The sequence below is a fragment of the Plectropomus leopardus genome, chromosome 13, assembly GCF_026936395.1.
Source record: "Plectropomus leopardus strain MGB_pleo_1.0 chromosome 13, ASM2693639v1, whole genome shotgun sequence".
In the NCBI taxonomy this organism is placed as follows: Eukaryota; Metazoa; Chordata; class Actinopteri; order Perciformes; family Serranidae; genus Plectropomus; species Plectropomus leopardus.
In genome coordinates, this window is record NC_142188.1 from 218,463 (window position 1) to 244,306 (window position 25,844).

At 43.2% G+C, this 25,844-nt stretch overlaps 2 protein-coding genes across 4 annotated transcripts in view; one reads left to right on the forward strand and one right to left on the reverse strand.

The window, feature by feature from the left end:
* Positions 1-764: 764 nt before the first annotated feature.
* Positions 765-3,647, forward strand: LOC148187585 (barrier-to-autointegration factor-like). Of its 2 annotated transcripts, none has more exons than XM_088086947.1 (4): positions 765-1,258; positions 1,377-1,449; positions 2,006-2,153; positions 3,268-3,647. In XM_088086947.1, exons 3-4 carry the CDS (start codon positions 2,028-2,030, stop codon positions 3,412-3,414), a joined length of 273 nt encoding a protein of 90 aa, XP_087943073.1. In that variant the 5' UTR covers positions 765-1,258; positions 1,377-1,449; positions 2,006-2,027; the 3' UTR covers positions 3,415-3,647. The 2 variants fall into 2 exon arrangements, with proteins under 2 accessions (XP_087943073.1, XP_087943072.1); XM_088086946.1 differs by having other exon boundaries at positions 771-1,258; positions 1,380-1,449.
* Positions 3,648-3,985: 338 nt separating this feature from the next.
* The window catches only part of entpd6 (ectonucleoside triphosphate diphosphohydrolase 6), a 29,512-nt gene continuing 7,653 nt past the window's right edge, over positions 3,986-25,844 (reverse strand). The window contains exons 6-14 of one of the 2 annotated variants that reach the window (XM_088086926.1): positions 18,503-18,538; positions 17,513-17,601; positions 14,346-14,425; positions 13,848-13,912; positions 13,555-13,653; positions 13,311-13,451; positions 12,432-12,488; positions 5,410-5,522; positions 3,986-5,204 (exon numbers count right to left, since the gene is read on the reverse strand). In XM_088086926.1, coding sequence (XP_087943052.1) covers positions 5,118-5,204; positions 5,410-5,522; positions 12,432-12,488; positions 13,311-13,451; positions 13,555-13,653; positions 13,848-13,912; positions 14,346-14,425; positions 17,513-17,601; positions 18,503-18,538 — 767 coding nt within the window. In that variant the 3' untranslated portion in view covers positions 3,986-5,117. Of the gene's footprint in view, positions 5,205-5,409; positions 5,523-12,431; positions 12,489-13,310; positions 13,452-13,554; positions 13,657-13,847; positions 13,913-14,345; positions 14,426-17,512; positions 17,602-18,502; positions 18,539-25,844 lie in introns of both variants that reach the window. The other variant, XM_088086925.1, reaches the window with a different exon arrangement.

The following is a 25,844-nucleotide window of genomic DNA, read 5'->3' on the forward strand; positions in this document are numbered from 1 at the left end:
CCGGTCCTTGAAGTGCAGGTGTCGGTTGAAGCTCCGCTTTAGCTCCGCCACGTCCTCCAGCCCCGCGATGCCCCGGACGCTGATCTGCTTCCGCCGCTCCTGGTCGCTCAGCGGAGCCGCCATGGTTTAACAGCCGGCAGGTGGAGCGCACAGGGCGGACTGACAGCGGAGGAGGACCCGGAGGACCAGAGCAGTACACCTGACAGGTAGAGCCGGAAGACGACGCGAGGTCACGCCCACTCTGACCACTGACAGCGGGGATGATCCGAGGAAGGCGGGGCCTGGGAGGGGGCGGGGCCAACCGTGGACTATCTGACAAAGATGTTAAAGAGAGAGATGTCTCACTCTGATGATGGACGAATATGTGTGTGTGTGTGTGTGTGTGTGTGTGTGTGTGTGTGTGTGCGCGCGCGCGCGCGTGTCTGCCCTGAAATATGATTTTGTTTTCATCTAAATATCATTAAAAAGCAATGAAAATGATTGAAATGAGATGAACGGACCGAAAACTTTTTCTCAGTAAATGAAACTGACGTGGACAAAGTTTTCCTTTGGGGACAGAATTCACAGTTTAGAAAATAAACCACAGTATAACAGACACGAAACAACTGTCCGACAGTTTAAATCACAGTAATATTCTGTTGTGACTCAAGTTTCGGGATAATATCGAATCTTTCGCTACCACAACATTCAAAAATTTATTCTGATTATGTTTTTAAAAGTAATTACACCAACCTGCCCGGCTTTCACAGGGTTAAACTGACTTCATTTAAAAAAAATAACAAATACATTTTAAAAGGGTTAGAAACGTGTTAAAACAGGAGAAGAAGGAAATGAGCTACTAAACAAAAAACGAATCCAAAACTTGCAATGAATAAATCAACATAATTTTAAATCTGTAATTGCGACCACAATAATAAGGGTTTGTTCCGAATTCTTTTCTTCTTCTTTTTTTACGACCGTTTTAAAAATAATTTGTTAAATCTATCAATCGCTCACATTTTATGGAGCATTTATTTCCATGTTTACCATGTTTATCCCTTTTTACCGCTGCAGTTTATTTCCCGCCGAGTGACTCATCTTCTTCATCACAAACCATCTCTGACTGTCTGCGTCCTGACGTCACGCTCACTGCGTCACACAGCGCGGCTCGTGTTTCCGGGTTTCAGAATAAAACTTGTTGAGAGAAAAAAGACGCAAAGTTTAAAGTTTGAGGATTTTCAGAGTCACAAGTGAGTCCGCGCACTTCCGGCCGCTGCAGGTAACGCTCACGTGCTCTCTAACATCAACTATTGCGGGTTCACTTCAGCTGCGCGCGACTTAAAATTAAGTGACTAACTCTGTGTGTGTGTGTGTGTGTGTGTTTGTGTGTGTGTGAGAAGCCGCCAGCTGATCCTCCAGCGCGTGAATTTGGTCCACTTTGAGCACGTGACTCCGGTCCACCTGGATCAGGTAAAGAATCAGTCTGTTCGGTTCTGGACCATCAGAGTCCAGCACGACCCTGCAGTCCGGTTCAGACCAGAGCAGCTCCCGGATTATGAACCAGCTGGTTTTGCTGGTTTTGCTGGTTTCTCTTGTTCCTTCACAGGTTTTGCTTGTAGTTCAGAGGAGAAACTTGGAGGATAATATTTATTTATTTCATTTATTCTTAATTTGTATATTATTCGTTTACATTTAGTTTATTATTTTTTATATTATATATATATATATTTATTTTTATGATTAATTCATTATTATTTGTACTTAATTCATTTTCATAGATTATTTATACTCATATGACTCATTTATTAGTTATTTTTGTGTATTATTTATTTATAATTTTTTATTTATATAATTTATTATTATTTTTGTGTATATCAATTATTTACAAATATTATTTAGACATACCTGATTTAATTATTATTTATTTTTGTATATTAATTATTTACATATATCATTTTATGTAATTATTTTTACTGATATTTTTAAATTTTCAGTTTTTAATATAATGTTTTCATTTTTTATTCAGATTTGAATATTTAGCAGCGAGGATGTCGACGACGTCTCAGAAGCACCGCGACTTTGTTGGCGAACCGATGGGAGACAAAGCGGTGACGTCTCTGTCGGGCATCGGAGAGATTCTGGGGAAGAAGCTGGAGCATCAGGGCTTCGACAAGGTGGAGACAGAACACGCCAAACTACACGCTAACTTCACTCCAAACTACACGCCAAACTACACGCTAACTTCACTCCAAACTACACGCCAAACTACACGCTAACTTCACTCCAAACTACACGCCAAACTACACGCTAACTTCACTCCAAACTACACGCCAAACTAAACGCCAAACTACACGCCAAACTACACGCTAACTTCACTCCAAACTACACGCCAAACTACACGCTAACTTCACTCCAAACTACATGCCAAACTACACGCTAACTTCATGCCAAACTACATGCTAACTTCACTCCAAACTACACGCCAAACTAAACGCCAAACTACACGCTAACTTCACTCCAAACTACACGCCAAACTACACGCTAACTTCACTCCAAACTACATGCCAAACTACACGCTAACTTCATGCCAAACTACATGCTAACTTCACTCCAAACTACACGCTAACTTCACTCCAAACTACACGCTAACTTCACGCCAAACTACACGCTAACTTCACTCCAAACTACACGACAAACTACACGCTAACTTCACTCCAAACTACATGCCAAACTACACGCTAACTTCACGCCAAACTACATGCCAAACTACACGCTAACTTCACTCCAAACTACACGCCAAACTACACGCTAACTTCACGCCAAACTACATGTCAAACTACACGCTAACTTCACTCCAAACTACACGCCAAACTACACGCTAACTTCACGCCAAACTACATGTCAAACTACACGCTAACTTCACTCCAAACTACATGCTAACTTTATGCTAACATGCCTCTTTTGTTTTTTTTGTTTTGTGTTGTCTTTTTATGCAAATACTTTTTGCAAGCTTTTTGTGGTATTTTTTGCACGTTTTTTACGCTTTTTTGTATTTTTTTGTGTGCGTGTTTGGCATGTTTTTTTCTTTTAATGTTTTTGGGGTACATTTTTTTTTTGTTATTTTTTTGTGTTATTTGTATGTTTTTATGTTTTTTTTTCATGTTTTTCTGTTGAGGGTTTTTTGTGTATTTTTTTGCATGTTTTTTTCTGCAGACTGTATTTTAGTTTTCACGTGTGTGTGTGTGTTTTGCGTATGAGTCGTTGACGTGTTTCTGTGTGTGTTTGGAGGCGTTCGTGGTTCTCGGTCAGTTCCTGCTGCTGAAGAAAGACACGGAGATGTTCACCGAGTGGCTGAAAGACGCCAGCGGAGCAAACTCCCGTCAGGCCGGCGCCTGCGCTCAGTGTCTGAAGGAGTGGTGCGACGCCTTCCTCTGAGACCTCCTCCCTCACCTGAGACCCCGCCTCCTCACCCGAGACCCCGCCTTTTCCTGTTCCTCCGGCTCGCGGAACTTCGTCCGGAGCCGTCAGCTGTCGGCTTAAAAGCGTCTCCGCAGCCGCGGTCAAAATGTCTGCTTCCTGTTGGCTCGCTGTGATGTCATCAGAGTGCTGTGATGTCACAGCCAGTGTGGGCGTGGTTATTTGGGGGAATAAAGCTTTGTGTCGCCTGACGCTGACTTTCTCTCCTACTGTTTTTTTTTAAATGACTGAAAAAGTAAAAACAAACGTATATAGCTGAAATTTACATTTACATTCTGATCATTTTTAATTATTATAATATTGTTTTCATTCACAGTGGGCTATATATTATATATATTATGGGCTTTTTAAAAATAGTTAAAAATTGTTAATAGTTAACATTTCTTACCGAGCTGCTCATTTGTTTTTCCACGTCACAGAGACAAATCGTACCAATCTGCTCCAGGTTTAAAGGGTTTAAAGGGTTAACTGCAGGTGAAAAGTGAGACTGCAGGTCTGAAAGGGTTAAATGGACCACAGAGGCGTCGGCTCACAAACATTCACCAGTTTATTACAGATTCTGTAAAAACATGTAAAAACTTCAGAGTCCTTCAGAGTACAAAACAATCAGCCGTCGATACAAAGAAGAAGGAAACCAGCCAGTGACAGTTTACTGGTCCAACTGGGACTGAGGGGGACTGACGGGGACTGACAGGGACTGACGGGGACTGAGGGGGACTGACGGGGACTGACAGGGACTGAGATTTGTTGAGAAAGTGTCTTTTCTCTCCTTCAGAGGACAAAAACTGTCAGAAACACACAGAGGACAAAGGTGCTGATAAAGAGATGAAAACCGTCCAAAGACCAGCAGGCTGAACAGAAACCCTGCAGCTCTGATCGGCCGCCGGGACACAAACTGACGAGGTCTTTAAAGATGAAGGAGGAGAGACCTCTTAGTGTCCGTTTCCATCACCGCTGAATACAAACTGTCGGCAACAAAAACTCAAAAGTCACAAACAGTCTGCAGATTTGAACGTCTTCGGACGAGCGGCGCACCGTCAGAAAATCATCAGTGAGTCTGAGCGCGAAAAGTTCAGCTGTCAGTCAAAAAAAAGTAGCAGAAAAGAGGAACGTGCCGCCTTCACACGCTCCGCAGAAACATAGCAAGATCTACGAGTCACAAGATCATGAGCAGCCCTCCAGAGTCATAACTCTGAAAGTTTCAGGGCAGCAGAAACGCTGGAACGCATTTAACGCCGAGTGAATGTTGTAATAACGACGGCACGGCTGACAGGCGCAATATTTCCTGCAGCACCTGAAGGCAACACTCAGGAAACCGCCTCGACTCGAAGTCAAGTCCTGACGCTGTGTAAATGTCTACAGAGCGGCTGCAGAGGAGCTGCAGAGGGGCTGCAGAGGAGCTGCAGAGCGGCTGCAGAGGAGCTGCAGAGGGGCTGCAGAGGAGCTGCAGAGGAGCTGCAGAGCGGCTGCAGAGCGGCTGCAGAGGAGCTGCAGTGCAGAGCAGTTGTGGTCGCAGTGCTGCTTCTGAGGTGGAGTGTGTGCGTGGAGTGAGAGGTCAGGGGTCAGAGGTCAGGGGTCAGGGGCGTTGTGCTGTATGAGGTCATCAGGATCTCCTCAGAACATTCATGATGTTTGTGAGGTTTTTCACATTAAAAGCGTCTTCAGTGTCTCTCGATGTGGGACTCGATGTAGTGAAAAGTGGCTCCCAGAGCCCAGCTGGTCTCCACGTCGTGGATTGTCCTCGCCAGCTGAAACACAGAGGACACCAGTCAGTGATCCAGCATCCACCTGATCCATATCCTGCTCCTGTGATCTGGTATCTGGTCTCTGGTCTATGGTCTCTGGTCCTAGTCTGTGGTTTGTGGTCTTAGGTATATGGTCTGCATTCCTAGTCTCTGGTCTCTGGCTTGTAGTCATGGTCTCTGGTCTCTGGTCTGTGGTCCAGGTCCTCACCTTGAACTGTTTGTGGGGGGGGAATCCAAGCTCCTGCAGCAGGACTGAGATGTAGACCAGATCCAGACAGAGGAAGGGACTCTGCAGAGGACTGACGGACACACCACCACACACTGACACACAACAAACACACACAAACACATCACAAAAACAACACAACACACATCACAACAACACAATACATCACACATCACAAAAACAACACAACACACATCACAACAACACAATACAACAACACAACACAACAATACATCACACATCACAACAACACAACACACATCACAACAACACAACACAACAACACATCACACATCACAACAACACATCACACAACAACACATCACAACAACACAATACAACAACACAACAACACATCACACATCACAACAACACAACACACATCACAACAACACATCACACATCACAACAACACATCACAACAACACAACACATCACAACACAATACAACACAACAACACATCACAACAACACATCACACAACACATCACAACAACACATCACACAACACAACACAACAACACATCACACATCACAACAACACATCACACAACAACATATCACAACAACACAATACAACAACACAACAACACATCACACATCACAACAACACAACACACATCACAACAACACATCACACATCACAACAACACATCACAACAACACAACACATCACAACACAATACAACACAACAACACATCACAACAACACATCACACAACAACACATCACAACAACACATCACACAACAACACAACACACATCACAACAACACATCACAACAACACAATACATCACACATCACAACAACACAATACATCACACATCACAAAAACAACACAACACACATCACAACAACACAACACAATACATCACACATCACAAAAACAACACAACACACATCACAACAACACAATACAACAACACAACACAACAATACATCACACCAACACAACACACATCACAACAACACAACACAACAATACATCACACATCACAACACAACACACATCACAACAACACAATACATCACACATCACAACAACACAACACACATCACAACAACACAATACATCACACATCACAACAACACAACATACATCACAACAACACATCACACAACAACACGTCACAACACATCACAACAACACAACACACATCACAACAACACAGCACACATCACAACAACACATCACACATCACAACAACACAATACAACAACACAACACAATACATCACACATCACAACAACACAACACACATCACAACAACACAATACAACAACACAACACAACAATACATCACACATCACAACAACACAACACACATCACAACAACACAATACATCACACATCACAACAACACAACACACATCACAACACAATACAACAACACATCACAACAACACATCACACAACACGTCACAACACATCACACATCACAACAACACAACACACATCACAACAACACATCACAACAACACATCACACAACAACACGTCACAACACATCACAACAATACAACACACATCACAACACATCACAACAACACAACACACATCACAACAACACAACACATCACAACAACACATCACACATCACAACACCACAACACACATCACAACAACACAATACAACAACACAACACAACAATACATCACACATCACAACAACACAACACACATCACAACAACACAATACATCACACATCACAACAACACAACACACATCACAACACAATACAACAACACATCACAACAACACATCACACAACACGTCACAACACATCACACATCACAACACACATCACAACAACACAACACACATCACAACACATCACAACAACACATCACACAACAACACATCACACAACAACACGTCACAACACATCACAACAATACAACACACATCACAACACATCACAACAACACAACACACATCACAACAACACAACACATCACACATCACAACAACACATCACACATCACAACACATCACAACAACACAACACACATCACAACAACACATTACACATCACAACAACACATCACAACAACACAACACATCACAACAACACAAGACACATCACAACAACACAATACATCACACATCACAACAACACAACACACATCACAACAACACAACACAACAACACATCACACATCACAACAACACATCACAACAACACAATACAACAACACAACACAACACATCACACATCACAACAACACATCACACAACACATCACAACAACACAACACACATCACAACAACACATCACACATCACAACACATCACAACAACACAACAACACAACACACATCACAACAACACATCACACATCACAACACATCACAACAACACAACACAACAACACATCACAACAACACAACACAACACACATCACAACAACACATCACAACAACACAATACATCACACATCACAACAACACAACACACATCACAACAACACAACACAACAACACATCACACATCACAACAACACATCACACAACAACACATCACAACAACACAATACAACAACACAACACAACATATCACACATCACAACAACACAATACAACACAACACAACAACACATCACACAACACATCACAACAACACAACACACATCACAACAACACAACACACATCACAACAACACATCACAACAACACAACACACATCACAACAACACAATACATCACACATCACAACAACACAACACACATCACAACAACACAACACAACAACACATCACACATCACAACACATCACACAACAACACATCACAACAACACAATACAACAACACAACACAACAACACATCACACATCACAACAACACATCACAACAACACAACACATCACAACACAATACAACACAACAACACATCACAACAACACATCACACAACAACACATCACAACAACACATCACACAACAACACAACACACATCACAACAACACATCACAACAACACAATACATCACACATCACAACAACACAACACACATCACAACACAACACATCACACATCACAAGAACACAACACAACAACACATCACACAACACATCACAACAACACATCAAACATCACAACACATCACAACAACACAATACATCACACATCACAACAACACACATCACAACAACACAATACAACAACACAACACAACAACACATCACACATCACAACAACACAACACACATCACAACAACACAACACATCACACATCACAACAACACATCACACATCACAACACATCACAACAACACAACACACATCACAACAACACATTACACATCACAACAACACATCACAACAACACAACACATCACAACAACACAAGACACATCACAACAACACAATACATCACACATCACAACAACACAACACACATCACAACAACACAACACAACAACACATCACACATCACAACAACACATCACAACAACACAATACAACAACACAACACAACACATCACACATCACAACAACACATCACACAACACATCACAACAACACAACACACATCACAACAACACATCACACATCACAACACATCACAACAACACAACACAACAACACAACACACATCACAACAACACATCACACATCACAACACATCACAACAACACAACACAACAACACATCACAACAACACAACACAACACACATCACAACAACACATCACAACAACACAATACATCACACATCACAACAACACAACACACATCACAACAACACAACACAACAACACATCACACATCACAACAACACATCACACAACAACACATCACAACAACACAATACAACAACACAACACACATCACAACAACACAATACAACACAACACAACAACACATCACACAACACATCACAACAACACAACACACATCACAACAACACATCACACATCACAACAACACATCACAACAACACAACACACATCACAACAACACAATACATCACACATCACAACAACACAACACACATCACAACAACACAACACAACAACACATCACACATCACAACACATCACACAACAACACATCACAACAACACAATACAACAACACAACAACACATCACACATCACAACAACACATCACACATCACAACAACACATCACAACAACACAACACATCACAACACAATACAACACAACAACACATCACAACAACACATCACACAACAACACATCACAACAACACATCACACAACAACACAACACACATCACAACAACACATCACAACAACACAATACATCACACATCACAACAACACAACACACATCACAACACAACACATCACACATCACAAGAACACAACACAACAACACATCACACAACACATCACAACAACACATCAAACATCACAACAACACATCACAACAACACAATACATCACACATCACAACAACACACATCACAACAACACAATACAACAACACAACACAACATATCACACATCACAACAACACAATACAACACAACACAACAACACATCACACAACACATCACAACAACACAACACACATCACAACAACACATCACACATCACAACAAAACATCACAACAACACAACACACATCACAACAACACAATACATCACACATCACAACAACACAACACACATCACAACAACACAACACAACAACACATCACACATCACAACAACACATCACACAACAACACAACACAACAACACAACAACACATCACACATCACAACAACACAACACACATCACAACACATCACACATCACAACAACACATCACAACAACACAACACATCACAACACAATACAACACAACAACACAACAACACATCACAACAACACAATACATCACACATCACAACAACACAACACACATCACAACACAACACAACACAACAACACAACACAACAACACATCACACAACACATCACAACAACACATCAGACATCACAACAACACATCACAACAACACAATACATCACACATCACAACAACACACATCACAACAATACAACAACACAACAACACATCACACATCACAACAACACATCACACAACAACACAATACAACAACACAACAACACATCACACATCACACAACACATCACACAACACATCACACAAAAACACATCACAACAACACAATACAACAACACAACACATCACACATCACACAACACATCACAACAACACATCACAACACAACAACACAATACAACACAACACAACAACACATCACACATCACAACACATCACACAACAACACATCAACACAACACATTACACATCACAACAACACAACACATCACAACAACACAATACAACAACACAACACATCACACAACAACACATCACAACAACACAACACAACAACACAACACACATCACAACAACACAATACATCACACATCACAACAACACAACACACATCACAACAAAATACAACACAACACAACAGCACATCACACATCACAACAACACATCACACAACAACACATCACAACACAACAGCACATCACACATCACAACAACACATCACACAACAACACATCACAACAACACAACAACACATCACACATCACAACACATCACAACAACACAATACAACACAACACAACACATCACACATCACAACAACACATCACAACAACACAACACAACAACACATCACAACAACACATCACAAAAACACATCACAACAACACATCACAACAACACAACACACATCACAACAACACAACACATCACACATCACAACAACACATCACAGAACACATCACAACAACACAATACAACACAACACAACACATCACAACAACACAACACACATCACAACAACACATCACAACAACACAACAACACATCACAACAGCACATCACAACAACACAATACAACAACACAACAACACATCACAACAACATATCACACAACAACACATCACAACAACACAACAACACAACACACATCACAACAACACAATACATCACACATCACAACAACACAATACAACAACACATCACAACAACACAACACAACAACACAACACACATCACAACAACACAACACATCACACATCACAACAACACATCACACATCACAACAACACAACACAACACATCACAACAATACAACACACATCACAACAATACATCACAACAACACAACACATCACAACACAACACACATCACAACACATCACAACAACACAACACAACAACACATCACAACAACACAATACAACAACACAACAACACATCACAACAACACAACACAACAACACATCACACAACACATCACAACACATCACACCAACACATCACACAACAACACATCACACAACAACACATCACAACAACACATCACACAACAACACATCACAACAACACATCACACAACACATCACAACAACACAACACAACACAACACATCACAACACATGACAACAACACAACAACACAACACATCACAACAACACAACACAACACATCACAACAACACAGCACAACACAACAACACATCACAACACATCACAACAACACAACAACACATAACAACACAACACACATCACATCACACAACACACCACAACAACACATCACAACACAACACATCACACAACAACACATCACACATCACAACAACACAACACAACAACACATCACACAACAACACAACACATCACACATCACAGCAACACAACAACACAACACATCACACAACAACACATCACAACAACACAATACAACAACACAATACAACACAACACAACAACACAATACAACACATCACAACAACACAACAAGGACACGGAGCAGACAGAGCTGCATTAGGACAGAATTTGCTCAACATTCAAATACTCAGAGGAGAAACATTAACACACCTGTTACATAATCAACAATAATATGATCAGGTATGAGGGAACATCACGTGAACACGGAACCTTCATACGTGTTAGAGAGAGCTGCAGGTCACAGAGCGGACAGCAGGCGGCGCCAACTCACCTCTCTGAGCTGCAGAGATGTAATCTGACACCAGAACGCTGCCTCCCTTCTTCTCATCTGAACACAGGAGAACATATCAAAGAACACACAGGAGAACACACACAGGAGAACACACAGGAGAACACACAGGAGAACACACAGGAGAACACACACAGGAGAACACACAGGAGAACACACAGGAGAACACACAGGAGAACACACACAGGAGAACACACAGGAGAACACACAGGAGAACACACAGGAGAACACACACACGAGAACACACAGGAGAACACACAGGAGAACACACAGGAGAACACACACAGGAGAACACACAGGAGAACACACAGGAGAACACACAGGAGAACACACACAGGAGAACACACAGGAGAACACACAGGAGAACACACACAGGAGAACACACAGGAGAACACACAGGAGAACACACAGGAGAACACACAGGAGAACACACAGGAGAACACACACAGGAGAACACACAGGAGAACACACAGGAGAACACACAGGAGAACACACACAGGAGAACACACACACAGGAGAACACACACACAGGAGAACACACACAGGAGAACACACAGGAGAACACACAGGAGAACACACACAGGAGAACACACAGGAGAACACACAGGAGAACACACACAGGAGAACACACACACAGGAGAACACACACAGGAGAACACACACAGGAGAACACACAGGAGAACACACAGGAGAACACACACAGGAGAACACACAGGAGAACACACAGGAGAACACGAACACACAGGAGACAGCAGAGCTTCATCAGCATCAGATATTATTATTATTATTACTATGCTTGTTATCATGTTATTATTACTATGCTTGTTATCATGTTATTATTAGTATTATCATTGTTGGTACCGATGAGGCCGAGGTCGACTGCTCGGTCGTAGTAGTAGGAGAAGGCGTAAAAGTCCACGTCTGCGGCCTCGGACGCCTTCATCACCTTCCTGTACAGAACCTTCTCCACTTTGGTCAGACACGCCTCGTAAACCGGCTCCCCTGAACCACACACACACACACACACACACACACACACAAGGTTCATACATGCTCCCACTGCATTGTGGGTAACCAACCAATCAGATCGCAGCGTGGAGCTCACCTGCCTTCTGTCCCTTCACAGTGTAGACGACATCAGCGTGCTCCCACCTGACCGATGAGTCCGCCGGAAGACAGGCGCTGACCAGCTCAGTGCTGCCCCCTACTGCACACACACACACACACACACACACACACACACACACACACACACGCACACACAGTGGCTGCTGATCTGAGTGCTGCAGTTTCTTCCAGCAGCAGCTGGCAGTGAGGAATTAATCTTTGCTGTTATTAAAAGATTAAATAATGGCTTATTTATCGGAAAAACAAGATGAACACAGTGAAGGTACGTACGAGGAGAAGAGTCCACGCCTCCCAGGACGGCGAGTCGAGCCGACATCAGACCCAGACCCAGATAACTGCAAAACAAACAAACATTATTTATTATAACTGCGTAAACAGTTATTAACATTATAAACAGAGTTAAAAACTGCTCAACATGATTAATTCATGCGTTAATCTACAGAAAAAGCCCAGCTGTTGTGATAAACAGTCTTGAGGAAACAAGTCGTCCTGACTGCAGGAAAATATGTGATAACCAATATTTTAATATCGCTGCGATCAATAAGCAGATATGAGAGTTTTCTGCTGCTGAAAAACAAAACACTGAATGATCAAATTATTTTATTGAACAAAGTGAGCACCATAAATAAATAAATAAAGCTATTTGTACCTTTATGCTCTTTACAGCAGAAACGTGTGTGTGTGTGTGTGTGTGTGTGTATACCTGTGAGTGTAGATGGTGTGTGTGGGTGTGTGTGTGTGTGTGTGTGTGTGTGTGTGTGTGTATACCTGTGAGTGTAGACAGTGTGTGTGTGGTTGAACATCTGGAAGGACCTGATGTAGTCGATGGGTGAGGTCTGGATGGTTTTCTGCACACAGAGAGACACAGAGACACACACAGAGACACAGAGACACACACAGAGACACATAGAGACACACACAGAGACACACAGAGAGACACAGACACACACAGAGACACACAGACACACACAGAGACACACAGAGACACATAGAGACACACACAGAGACACACAGAGAGACACAGACACACACAGAGACACACAGACACACACAGAGACACACAGAGACACACAGAGAGACACACAGAGACACACAGAGACACATAGAGACACACACAGAGACACATAGAGACACACAGAGAGACACAGAGACACACACAGAGACACACAGAGAGACACAGACACACACAGAGACACACAGACACACATAGAGACACACAGAGACACACACAGAGACACACAGAGAGACACAGACACACACAGAGACACACAGACACACATAGAGACACATAGAGACACACAGAGACACACACAGAGACACAGAGAGAGTCACAGAGACACACAGAGAGACACGCAGAGACACACAGAGAGACACACAGACACACATAGAGACACACACAGAGACACACAGACACACATAGAGACACACAGAGACACACAGAGAGACACACAGAGACACAGAGAGACACACAGAGACACACAGAAACACATAGAGACACACAGAGACACACACAGAGACACACAGGGAGACACAGAGAGACACACAGACACACACAGAGACACACAGACACACACAGAGACACACACAGAGACACACACAGAGACACACACAGAGAGACACACAGAGACACACACAGAGACACACAGAGAGACAGAGACACACAGACACACACAGAGATACACAGAGACACACAGAGACACACACAGAGACACACAGAGAGGCACACAGACACACATAGAGACACACACAGAGACACACAGACACACATAGAGACACACAGAGACACACAGAGAGACACACAGAGACACAGAGAGACACACAGAGACACACAGAAACACATAGAGACACACAGAGACACACACAGAGACACACAGGGAGACACAGAGAGACACACAGACACACACAGAGACACACAGAGACACACACAGAGAGACACACAGAGAGACACACAGAGAGACACACAGAGACACACAGACAGACAGAGACACACAGACACACACAGAGATACACAGAGACACACAGAGACACACACAGAGACACACAGAGAGGCACACAGACACATAGAGACACACACAGAGACACACAGAGAGACACACAGACACACATAGAGACACACACAGAGACACACAGACACACACAGACACACACAGAGACACACACAGACACACACAGAGACACACACAGACACACACAGACACACATAGAGACACACACAGAGACACACAGACACACATAGAGACACACAGAGACACACAGAGAGACACACAGAGACACAGAGAGACACACAGAGACACACAGAAACACATAGAGACACACAGAGACACACACAGAGACACACAGGGAGACACAGAGAGACACACAGACACACACAGAGACACACAGACACACACAGAGACACACAGAGAGACACACACAGAGAGACACACAGAGAGACACAGACACACACAGAGAGACAGAGACACACAGACACACACAGAGATACACAGAGACACACAGAGACACACACAGAGACACACAGAGAGGCACAGAGACACACAGAGACACATAGAGACACACACAGAGACACATAGAGACACACAGAGAGACACAGAGACACACACAGAGACACACAGAGAGACACAGACACACACAGAGACACACAGACACACATAGAGACACACAGAGACACACACAGAGACACACAGAGAGACACAGAGACACACAGAGAAACACAGAAACGCATAGAGACACACAGAGACACACAGAGACACACACAGAGACACAGAGAGAGTCACAGAGACACACAGAGAGACACGCAGAGACACACAGAGAGACACACAGACACACATAGAGACACACACAGAGACACACAGAGAGACACACAGAGAGACACAGAGAGACACACAGAGACACAGAGAGACACACAGAGACACACAGAAACACATAGAGACACACAGAGACACACACAGAGACACACAGGGAGACACAGAGAGACACACAGACACACACAGAGACACACAGACACACACAGAGACACACACAGAGACACACACAGAGAGACACACAGAGAGACACACAGAGACACACAGAGAGACAGAGACACACAGACACACACAGAGATACACAGAGACACACAGAGACACACACAGAGACACACAGAGAGACACACAGACACATAGAGACACACACAGAGACACACAGAGAGACACACAGACACACATAGAGACACACACAGAGACACACAGACACACACAGACACACACAGAGACACACACAGACACACACAGAGACACACACAGGCACACACAGACACACATAGAGACACACACAGAGACACACAGACACACATAGAGACACACAGAGACACACAGAGAGACACACAGAGACACAGAGAGACACACAGAGACACACAGAAACACATAGAGACACACAGAGACACACACAGAGACACACAGGGAGACAGAGAGACACACAGACACACACAGAGACACACAGACACACACAGAGACACACACAGAGAGACACACAGAGAGACACACAGAGACACACAGAGAGACAGAGACACACAGACACACACAGAGATACACAGAGACACACAGAGACACACACAGAGACACACAGAGAGGCACACAGACACATAGAGACACACACAGAGACACACAGAGAGACACACAGACACACATAGAGACACACACAGAGACACACAGACACACACAGACACACACAGAGACACACACAGACACACACAGAGACACACACAGGCACACACAGACACACATAGAGACACACATAGAGACACACACAGAGACACACAGAGACACACAGAGAGACACACACTCATCACATTGTTAATGCAGCCGTGTGTGTGTGTGTCCGGCTGGACGGTCGCCTCCTGCTGGGACGATGTGTGTTTGGGATTATTGAGACATTTCCAGATCACAGCGAGTCCTCCTCACCTCGTCCTGAGGACTGAATGTGATCTGAGTCGACCCCCCTCCCAAATCCAACATCCCCACCGTGGGGGAGTCAGCGCTGTGGAGGTCACCTGGAGAGGACAGACACAGGAGACACAGAGGACAGACAGAGGAGAGACACAGAGAGGAAGAGACACACAGAGGAGACACAGAGGAGGAGACAGAGAGAGGAGACAGAGGAGGAGACAGAGAGAGGAGACAGAGGAGGAGACACAGAGGAGACAGAGGAGGAGACACAGGGGAAGAGACACAGAGAGGAGACAGAGGAAGAGACAGACAGAGGAGACACACAGAGGAGGAGACACAGAGAGGAAGAGACACAAAGGAGGAGACACACAGCGGAGACAGAGAAGGAGACACAGAGGAGACAGAGGAGGAGACACAGAGGAGGAGACACACAGGGGAGACAGAGGAGGAGACACACAGGGGAGACAGAGGAGGAGAAACACAGAGGAGACAGAGGAGGAGAAACACAGAGGAGACAGAGGAGGAGACACAGAGGAGGAGACACACAGGGGAGACAGAGGAGGAGACACACAGGGGAGACAGAGGAGGAGAAACACAGAGGAGACAGAGGAGGAGACACAGAGGAGGAGACACACAGGGGAGACAGAGGAGGAGACACACAGGGGAGACAGAGGAGGAGAAACACAGAGGAGACAGAGGAGGAGACACACAGGGGAGACAGAGGAGGAGAAACACAGAGGAGACAGAGGAGGAGACACACAGGGGAGACAGAGGAGGAGACACAAAAAGTTGCAGTTGAATCCATTAAAAGTTCATCATTGTTTCTTCACTACAGTTTACTCAGTTACACACACTTCCTGCTAGTGATTAGATTGACATGTATGTGACACGTGTGTGTGTGTGCGTGTGTGCATGTGTGTGTGCATGCGTGTGTGTGTGTGTGTGTGTGTGTGTGTGTGTGTGTGTGTACGTGTGTGTGCGTGTGTGTGTGTGTTGTAGTCTCACCGGTGAGGAAGTTGACGGTGATCCAGGCAGAAATCCCTGCATGTAGGAAAACAGACATAAATATCTGAAAACATGAATCTGTAAAACTCTAAATCTGTCTCCGTGGAGTCGGAGGCTGTTTGTGATGTGTTCACGTTGTGAAACGTTCCGGCTGAACTCAGGTTTCATCACGTGAAAATCATCCCGAGGTCAGCAGAAAGTCTGCCTGAGCCCTCCGAGTCTGTTCGTGCAGCGAATCCCTGAAATCTGGATTCAGCTTCCGCCGCTCTGGTTGGGCTATATTTGCGTGTTTTGTTTTGTCGTTTTATTGTTGTTTTATTATGAAGGAAACGTTCCACAAAGTGCAAGAAATAAATAGATTGAGAGAATGATTTTAAAAAGGCTTTTATTGGGGTCGCTACTGAGCGAGCAATGGAGTAGACGGTTTTTTGCTGAGCTCCGCGGAACAACCTTTTAAAAGTTTGATTTTCGGCACATTTTGCTAAAAAACACTCGGTGGTGATTCACTTAAACTGCTTTGTACTTAGTGAAGCAGTAAAATGTCTGGGAAGTCGACCAAGGGAAGACAAACAACTCTTTTAAACACGAGGCCTGCAACTCCTACCGCTGCCGCGGCCTCCATTGAAAAAGCCTTCCTGGGAAGTGTTGACTCGTCTGTGGCGACACCTACGATGGACACCGAGTCTCTCAAAAGTGAGCTTCTGTCCTCCCTGCGCAAAGACTTGGTGGACATTCTGAAAACCGAGGTCCGGGCGGTGCTGGAGAGTGAAATGTCAGTCATCAGATCCGACATGAATGCAGCCAGATCCGAGTTGAAAGAATACAGAGAGTCAATTACATCCGAGTTGTCTACGCTGAACGTCGCGGTAAAAAGTATGGAGGAAAGTCTGTCAACATGCACGGATGATATCTCACATCTGCAGAAAGAAGTGCAGCGCCTCACTGCAGTAGCTGACACACTGCAAAACAAATGTGAAGATTTAGAGGCGAGATCGCGGAGGAACAACATCAGAATAATTGGAGTTCCTGAGGGCCGGGTCTGTTCAACATCCTCTGTTTCAACTCTGCTTCAACAGGCGTTTGATTTGAAAGATGCGCCGCTGCTGGACAGGGCGCACCGATCACTTCTCCCGGTTCCCAGACAGGGGACTCCGCCGCGCGTCATTGTGGCTCGCCTCCACTATTACCAGGACTGTGCAGATATCCTGCGCCTTGCTCGGGAAAAGCAACGAATCAAGATGAACGGGATGACTATTTCAGTTTTTCCGGACTATACTGCAAAAATAGCAAAAGCCCGTGCTGCATTCAATGACGTCAGGCGACAGCTGCGTGGGATTGACGGGATCCGGTTCGGAATCCTTCACCCAGCCCGCCTCAGGATCACGTACAAAAATGTGGAAAAAACTTTCTCCACGCCAGAGGAGGCCCAGATTTACATCTCCCGGATCACCGCGGGTGGCCATCCAGAAGCGTAATGACTCTGGTTGAGCAGAGACTACAACTTGATGAGACAGTAAGACTCTAACAGTTGGACCTGTAATGATACATCCAGGTCAGTCTCTTAACCGAGTGTCTGTAAGTTTTTTTTTTTCCACTCACCTAAAACACTATGCCACCCAGCTTAGTTCTCGGTTCCAAAAATGTTTAACAAATGTTGTAAATTAATGTGTGTGAACTCTGTTCATTCATATTGTACCATAGCTGGGTAATACTCCTGGTGGTGTAATGCGGGGATTAAAGGCCCCATGTTATAATGGCTGTTGGCTGTAGAAGTGGCATAGATAAGGGAAATGCCTTTAGTTTTGGCATTTGGCGTTAGTTAAGTTGTGCCCTCTCTTCCATGATTGTTGTTCTGCTGTGTTTAGCGGGCAGTTTAGTGGTTACCCTGTGCACCTCTGTGCTGTTTTTGGTTTGTGATAGGAGTGTTGGTGCGATCTACCACTTTTTGGGAGATCAGCATAGGTTTGGATACCCGGGTTTGTTTGTTTTTTTTTGTTTTGTTTGTTTTACTCCTTTCAATGGCAGGGACTCTATTTATACTCAGGTTACTTAACATTGGACTATGTCTAATACATTCTCTTCCATTGGCTCAACGCGCTTTATAAGCTGGAACATTAAAGGAATACATCATCCCATAAAGCGCAGCCGTATCTTCACACATTTGAAATTCTTGGGCTCAGAAATTATGTTTCTACAGGAGACTCATCTCCGGTCTAGCGAACACTCTAAATTAAGGAGAGGATGGATAGACCAGATCTACCACTCAAATTATGGTGACAGATCTAGGGGCACAGCTATATTGATTAGAAAAGGTGTCCCATTTGTAGCAACTCAAACAATATCTGATACCAAGGGGAGATATGTCATAGTTGTGGGGAAGCTGTTTGGGACTGAAATTATTTTAGCCAGCATCTATGGTCCGAATTGGGATGACCCACAGTTTTTCTCTAATATCATGGCAAATCTTCCCAATCCCAGTAAGTACTACTTGATTTTAGGCGGGGATTTTAACTTGGTGTTACAACCTAGCATGGACAGATCCAACCCTAAATTTCAAAACAACTTATCTAAATCTGCAACTGTAGTTCTGTCGTTCATGGATTCTTATAAATTATCAGACCCCTGGAGAAATCTCAATCCCACCACCAAACAGTATTCCTTCTTCTCCCCTGTCCACCGTTCCTTCTCTAGAACAGATTTTTTTCTTGACCGACAATAGAATTCTCCCTCTTGTTACTAACTGTCAGTACCATAGTATTGTAATTTCTGACCACTCCCCTGTCCAATTAGATATAAGTTTTCCAGATAGTATTATACCCCAACGTATATGGCGTCTCGACCTGTTATCGCTATCTCGTAAAACATTCCAAAATTTTATCTCAGATCAAATCGATTTTTTTCTTGAAGTTAATAGTACACCAGGTATGTCCTATAGTTCTATTTGGGAAGCGCTTAAAGCTTTCCTTAGGGGGCAAATCATTTCTTACTCAGCTCATGTGAAAAAGGAACACGATCGTCACCTTTCTGATTTGTCTCAACAAATACAAGAATTAGATAACAAATATGCTGCTAATCCTAACCCAGAATTACACAAACAAAGACTTTTATTACAAGCAGAATTCAATAATCTTTCCATTAAACAAACTGAAAGACTTCTTTTGAAAACAAAACAAACTTACTATGAACACAGCGATAAGGCTGGGAGACTGCTGTCCCACCAACTCAGACAAACTTCAGATAATCATATGATACATGAAATTTTCACATCGCAGGGCCTAGTGTCTAAGCATCCCAAAATTATAAACGACCAATTTAAACAGTTCTACACTAATCTCTATACATCACAAGCTTCGGTTAACCCATCTGAAATTCAGGCGTTTTTAGAACAGCTAACCATTCCAAGGATCAGTCCAGAGGAGCAGACCACTATGGACTCAAAAATTTCAGTTGAAGAAATAACACAGGCCATAAACTCCATGCAAAACGGAAAAACACCCGGCCCAGATGGGTTTCCAGCAGAATTTTATAAGACTTTTTCATCCAAATTGTCCCCTGTCTTAAGTAAACTTTTTGAGGAAATCCTCTCTGTGCAAAAGTTACCCCCCACCATGACTCAAGCAATCATAATCGTTTTGCCTAAAAAAGATAAAGACCCCCGCGACTGTGGTTCCTACCGGCCAATAAGCCTACTTTGCTGTGATTATAAAATTCTTACCAAAGTTCTTTCTCGACAACTCGAAACAGTGATTCCCAATATAATAGACCCAGATCAAACGGGTTTTATACCAGGCAGACAATCATTTTATAATATGCAGCGTTTATTTAATGTACTATATTCTTCCCACTCCTCCCGACATCCAGAAATTGTTGTTTCCCTAGATGCGGAAAAGGCATTTGATCGGGTGGAGTGGGAATATTTATTTACAGTATTGGAAAATTTGGTTTTGGCTCGGCCTTTATTTCCTGGGTTAAAATAATTTACTCTTCTCCACTGGCCTCAGTGCGCACGAATTCAGTGACCTCCAGTTATTTCCAACTACATCGTGGCACAAGGCAAGGTTGTTGTCTATCGCCATTCCTTTTTGACATAGCCATAGAACCCTTAGCTATAGCCTTAAGAAAAGAAGATAAGGTCGTTGGAGTGATGAGGACTGCAAAAATACACAAAGTGTCGCTATATGCAGATGACCTTTTATTATATTTATCAAATCCCATGGACTCCATACCCATACTCATTGACATGCTGAATTCATTCGGTAGAATATCTGGTTACAAATTGAATTTTTCCAAGAGTACTCTTTTTCCTATCAATTGTCTGGCAAGAACATTAGACTACAGTATCTTCCCTTTCAGTGAAGTTGAAACATTCACCTACCTAGGGGTCAAAATCACACGTTCGTTTAAAGATCTGTACAGCCAGAAATTTAAGAACTTGTTAGAACACACAAAACAAGATCTGTTGCGGTGGTCTCCACTGCCTATCTCTTTAGCTGGAAGGGTGAACACAATTAAGATGACAGTCCTGCCGCGTTTCCTATACTTATTTCAAATGATCCCTTTCTTTTTGCCTAATTCTGTATTTAAAGAATTGGATAGCCTAATCTCCTCCTTTTTGTGGAACAAGTCTCCCGCGAATGAGGAAAACTTTTTTAGAGGTGTCCAAATCAGCTGGGGGGCTAGGTTTGCCTAGTTTTAAATACTATTACTGGGCAGCAAATATAAGTAAATTAATGTATTGGGTCTCTACTTCGGAAACAAATCAGGGTCCTGTTTGGGCTAGCATGGAATTAGATGGCGATCTAGCAATTTCACCTATTTCATTATTGAGTTCTACAATACCAACAGGCCCACATCCTCAAATCTTAAATCCTGTTGTGAAACACTCCCTGAAAATCTGGTTTCAGTTCAGGAAACAGTTTCATATTAACCAGTTAAGCTCTTTCTCCCCCCTGGTTAACAATCACCTTTTCCCACCGTCTAAAACTGACACATCATTTCAAATTTGGCACAAAAATGGTCTGGTCTTTATAAAAGATCTCTATCTCAAAGGAACATTCATGTCATTCGAAACACTGCAAAAAAACCATCATATTCCCAAAAAACATTTTTTTAGGTTTCTACAAATACGAAGTTTTGCTAGTAAACATTTTAGACTTCCTAATATACCAGCAAAGAATGTTATTGATGATATACTTGCTCTAAATCCCTACAAAAAAGGTAATATTTCCAAAATATTAATCCACCCTCATGGGGCAAAACAAAGCTGGCTTGGGAACAGGACTTGGGCATTAAACTCTGAGGAATTCTGGCAGCGCAGCCTAGAAAGCATTCACTCTTCTTCCTTTTGTATCAGACAGTGCCTCATTCAGTTTGAGGTGCTACATCGTCTACACTACTCAAACGAAAAACTTGCTAAAATATATCCTAATGTCAGCCCAATGTGTTTAAGATGTCATCATAGTTCAGCTACTGTAGGTCATATGTTTTGGCACTGTCAGTCTTTGAGCAGTTTTTGGCAAAAAGTCTTTGAGGTTCTTTCATGTATAAGTGGCAAAACAATTGCCCCATCCCCACATATTTCGATCTTTGGGATCCCTCCTCCAGAAATTACAGTTTCTACATTTCAAGCAAAGGCCATCGCCTTCGCTTCATTAATGGCCCGAAGACTCATTCTCCTTCAGTGGAAATCAGATAAACCTCCCTCTTTTATTAATTGGATTAAAGAAGTGCTCTCTCTGTTGCAGCTAGAAAAACTGAGATATAGTCGGCCTAACTGCTATGGAAAATTTAGTGTGACCTGGCGCCCATTCATTGAATGTGTTAAAAACCTGAATCTATCATAAAATGTTTCCCTGTCCATGTATGTTTTTTTTTTCCCTATGTCTCGCATAAATATGTGTAATACATTAATCCTAGGTGCTTGCATATGTTTATTTATTTATAGATGTATTCATTCAACAATTATTATTGTTACTACTATTGTTATTATTATTTTAGTGAACAGACTGTATTATTTATTTTTTCTGTCTTGACTTTTGGGGGGTGGGAGGGGGAAGTATGTTTGTCTATAAATGAATAACTATAAATAAAGAATTAAAAAAAAAAAAAAAAAGGCTTTTATTTACATATTTACATACTTTTAGGGTCATTTTAAAGGTAATTTTCTTGTATTTTTTCCTAATTTTGCGCTTGTTTTCGGGTCATTTATTCTTGTTTATTTTATTTATTCTGTTTGTGTTTTCGAAAGATATCAAGCCATTTTTCTTGATAATTATTTCGAATGAGTGTTTGTTGGACGGTCATTGTGATAACCTTGAGTTATAATAATTAATGTTCTGGCAGAGCGCTGACGTCTGCGATAAAGCGACTACTGAAGATGAGAGGTAAAGACGCTGCGAGCGGGCCGAGGATATCTGCTTATTCAGGCCGGCTCAGAGACGACATCAGCGCCCGCCGCTCAGCTGCCGTGTGCATTAGAGCCTTTCACCAGCGACCTCTGACCCCGGCCGCCTGACAAACTGTATCATACCGGCTTTACCATCAAACTCTAAGAAGCTATTTCACAACAAAACAAACAAGCGCCGAGAGAGCGAGCTTTAGGACGGGAAGCCGAACACCGGCACTTAGCACCCCGCCACCCCCTCGCCACCCCCCGCCGCCCCCCGCCAACCACTCAGAGGTCTGCATTAACAATAAGTCGCCTCCATCCAGGACGCTGGCAGGGTAATCTCCGAGCATGCAGGCCAAGAACGCCAAATCTGCGAGCGCTAACGAGGCTGCTGGAGGCGAGCAGCAGCGCGTCCATTAGAGCGAGAGTGGAGGTTAATTCACTAATCATTAAAAGACATTTACGGGAGTAACGAGCTGATCCCACTCAGAGGGAAGGAGAAAACATTTCAGCCTCAGAATCAGCCGCACAGATAATCGCCCCCCTCCCCCCCTCAAGATTAAGTGGGACATTATCCCACATGGCCATAATTGCTTGTATGAACTACTTTAAAAGGATTATATGTGGACGAGCTGCGTGTGCGCCTCAAACACACGACCTGCATGTATACATGCACACGGCATACAGAGGCTTTACCGGAGAGGAAGAAGAGAGGTCACAGCTGGGCCCAAACCGCCACCAGGAGGAGCAAACATCTGGCAGCTCAGGGGGGCACAGCTGGATCCATACCATAATAATACTGACACCGACAACGACTTCATAAAGCACTAAGAAAAGCTTCATAAAGCACCAAAAAAGGTTCAAAAGCACCAAAAAATGTCTTAAAACACAAAAAATGTTCATAAAGCATCGAAAAAGGTTCAAAAAGCACCATAAAAGGTAATCTGCAGCTGA